General features: G+C 37.0%; 1 protein-coding gene across 1 annotated transcript in view; it reads right to left on the reverse strand.

Annotated features, from left to right (window-relative positions):
- The window catches only part of LOC108228992 (solute carrier family 12 member 3-like), a 19,880-nt gene that overhangs the window by 13,922 nt on the left and 2,109 nt on the right, over positions 1-3,849 (reverse strand). Inside the window, 1 exon segment of the mRNA XM_037976741.1 lies at positions 723-879. Within this exon segment, the coding sequence (XP_037832669.1) occupies positions 723-879 (157 nt within the window).

The raw sequence follows: 3,849 nt of genomic DNA on the forward strand, positions 1-3,849 counted from the left end.
AAGGCGGCGGTAGCGGTCCTGTTGCTGGGTTGTTGCCCTTCTACGGCCTCCTTCATGTCTCCTGGTGTACTGGCCTGTCTCCTGGTAGCGCCTCCAGCCTCTGGACACTACGCTGACAGACACAGCAAACCTTCTTGCCACAGCTCGCATTGATGTGCCATTCTGCATGAGCTGCACTACCTGGGCCACTTATGTGGGTTGTAACCCTAACCTCATGCTACCACAAGTGTGAAAACACCACCAACATTCAAAAGTGACCAAAACATCAGCCAGAAAGCATACTGTAGGTACCGAGAAGTGGTCTGTGGTCCCCACCTGCAGAACCACTCATTTATTGAGTATGTCTTGCTAATTGCCAATAATTTCCACCTGTTGTCTATTTCATTTGCACAACAGCATGTGAAATTGATTTCCAATCAGTGATGCTTCCTAAGTGGACAGTTTGCTTTCACAGAACTTTGATTCACTTGGAGTTATTGTGTTGTTTAAGTGTTCCCTTTATTTTTTGAGCAGTGTATATATATTGTATATATATATATATATATATATATATATATATGCATTTTTTTGTTCATGATTACTAATTCACAGTAATAAAAATTATATAGCCAAAAAACATATTTTACATACATTTTACCTTGAGTCATGCCTTAAAGACTCAAGGTAAGTCATACCTTTTAGCATCTCTATGAAACAAATTCAAAATATTAAACACCACTTACTTCAAATGTCTTGCGGAGAGTTTCAAGAGATGGCCTGTTTCTTATTATCTGACGTGGAAGGGAATTGGCATAATGCTCCAACTGGGGCACCAGGTCCATGGTGCTATAGACAGAGGATCTGCGCAACTCTGCCCTCGAGCCACGGCGCTCTGATGTACTGTTGGTCATAAGTAAAAGCAACAAGTTAGTTTTAAATAATATGAAAAAAATGCAGCTAAATAATACAATAGCTAAGGCGGCATTAATTCTGTTACTGTCAACGTTTGCGTCGATAACTTCTAGACTGCAGTAATATCAACTTACCTGAATAAACATTTTGGATGGTTTGTGAGCATTGGTAGCATAAGAATCGAAGAAAGAGATTAGTTTTAAAGACCTTTAGTGGAGAATGTAGTGTTATCTAATAAAAGAAAACTATATCCAAATGAGTACCTTTCACTTGCTCCATTATAAAATGCTGTTTCTTTTCAGAAGTAAAGAATATTTGTCACAAAGTTATAAATACTTGTGCAAGGCCAAAATAAACAAACCAGCAGTCTTAGTAGAAAGCATGAGGAAGAGGTTAAAAACAATCTTATCTTAAATTATGACAAAAAGGACACTAAATCTACTGGTCTTGGTCATTTGTTAAAAGAACTGAATGATGTCCTCAGGGAACTTTTCCACTCATTCTTTCAAGTCCAAACTTTCACTAAAAAGATTTTTGAAAACTGTCACAAATGGTTCTAAAGAAAAGTTGTTTTTTTTGTTTGTTTGTTTTTGTTATTTGAAAATGATGCTTTTCTTTTGATTCAAATATCAATGGAATAGGAAGGAAAAAAAAAGGAACAATCAAAACCAACTTTAGGACTTTATTGCTATTTCAATCTGGAGAGACTCACACAGAAAAGATATGGCTGTTAAAAAATTTTATTTGACTTGAAGTTCTTTGGCGCTCGGACCCCAGCAGAAAACGGAAGGAAGGAGGGAAAAACAGTGAAGCATGGAGGAGCACGGATGACGAGGGTGGAGGAGGAGGCGGGTTGGAGCGCTGCTTGGAAGCAAGTGGATCCGTGAATGATTAGCCTTTTAAAGCGGTTCCTGAGTGCTGATTGGCTGAGGGGGAGTGGGGACCCGGTGCTGATTTGCTGAGGCAGAGACGAGGCAATTGGATGACGCAGGTAAGCTGGAGGGAGTTTCCCAGTCTGAATTTTTGCCTAGGCTTCATTACACGTGTGTGACTCAGTCTGTGTTCATAATGTTTACTTGTTTACTTAATCACTACATTGTGGTCAGTACATAGAAGAATAAATCAGAGAAAGTTTAGTATTTTTGTGTTATGAAGACTTGATGTTAGGCTTTGGGTTTTGTTTCAGTTATTCTTTAAGTTTCTTTTGTATTAGGGTTATTGTTTCTTGTGTACCCTGTGTTTAGTTTATTCCCCAGTACGTTTTCTTTTGTTGTTCTGCTCCCTGTGTTCCCTGTGCATCTCTCACTCTCCCTCAGTAGTCCTGTCAGTCTACCTCAACCACCCACATCTGTCCCTCGTTTGTAATCAGTCCCCTGTGTTCATTTTGTAATTATCCTCTGTCTTTAAAATCCAGTCTTCTTCCTCACTTACTCACTGGTTCATTGTCACTCCTGTGTGCTTTCTAGTTTATCCTCGTGTCTTGTCTCTTCTGTTCCTACCAAACTGGATTTTGTAAGTTTTTGTTATTTAGTTTTTGTTGCTGACACATTAGCCTTTTATTTTTGTTCATTTACATAAATTAATTTTGAGCTTTTCTGGGACTGTCTGCATTTGGGTTCAAACCATTCACCACACTACTGTAACACTTAAATACAATGGTATCGCATAATTATGCACTGAGCTTTGACAGTCAGATATGGCATGAAATAGATTTAATGAAATCCACGTCTGAATCTGAGAGGATGGAGAGAATATTTTTTGACAACTTTATTTAGAGAGTGTTTTAACTTTTCACCTCGCTGCCTGGTATGGTCATCTGAGCTGTAGACTAAAAAACAAACTTTTAAGAATTGTTTCAATGGCAGGTAAAATAGTAGGGAAAACACAAAAAGCTCTGTCTCAATTGATTGCAGAAAGAACATGGGAGACATCAAGGAATATTTTAGCAGATAGCATCCATCCTCTTTTCTGTTAGTTTGAATCTCTTAGCTCAGGGAGGCGTTATAGGGTCCTTCTGGCAGTGAAGAACATCTATATGAAGTAATTTGTTTCTAGTGCAATACCTATTCTTAACCAAACCAAATGATAACATTCACCTATGGCATACAAAGTATTTTCCTATATTTTAAATTATTCTATATAATTGTTAATATTTTGATTGTATGACTGCATTTTTATTTTATAGTTGGAGAGCCAAAGGAAAATTTCCACCTTGGTGGACAATAGTTTTATCGTATCTTACCTTTAGACCTATATATTACACATTTTTGATGTATTTATTTTACACAAGCATTGACTCTAGCTGTAACTACAGTATGGCACAACCTTTAATATGGGAATTTATTTCATTATTATTAATGCAACATCTCTGTACAGAATTACAGTGTAGTATAATATGTGTGCAAAATGGAAATGAGCCACACAGCATTATAAGGCTTGAAATGTGTCCTGTTTTACGTTGTGATTTACTACCTGTCTTTAGTTTAACATGTTTTATGTTTAGAATTAGAAATAAATGTTTTAAAGATAGTATAAGTTGGGTCAGTTCAGGCTGCAATGCATTAGGATTTATTTCCACCAATGTACAGTAGTGTACTACTTGATGTACTGTGTGATGTGTTTCTAGGGCACTATATAGTAGAAGAAAAAAATCCAGCTCAAATTTTGAACACCACAACAAAATGGCTGATGCACTATAGAGAGAATGAGTAGCTTTGATAATACAAAAGAAGGCATGCCGTTTAAAGCACATAAATCTAATTTACGCTATGTCCAATGCTAAATTAATTGACTGGCTAGATGCTGTTTACACCAAATGGCCTTCAAAAAAAGTTAAAAAACAAAAACAACTGGACTTCTATTCTGTAGCTGAAGACGTTTCGCTTCTCATCCGAGGAGCTTTCTCAATTCAGAAATAGAGAGTGTGGAGTTGAGCTTTTAAAGCTGAGATGTGATGTA

Source organism: Kryptolebias marmoratus, linkage group LG7 (assembly GCF_001649575.2).
Source record: "Kryptolebias marmoratus isolate JLee-2015 linkage group LG7, ASM164957v2, whole genome shotgun sequence".
Lineage (NCBI taxonomy): Eukaryota > Metazoa > Chordata > Actinopteri > Cyprinodontiformes > Rivulidae > Kryptolebias > Kryptolebias marmoratus.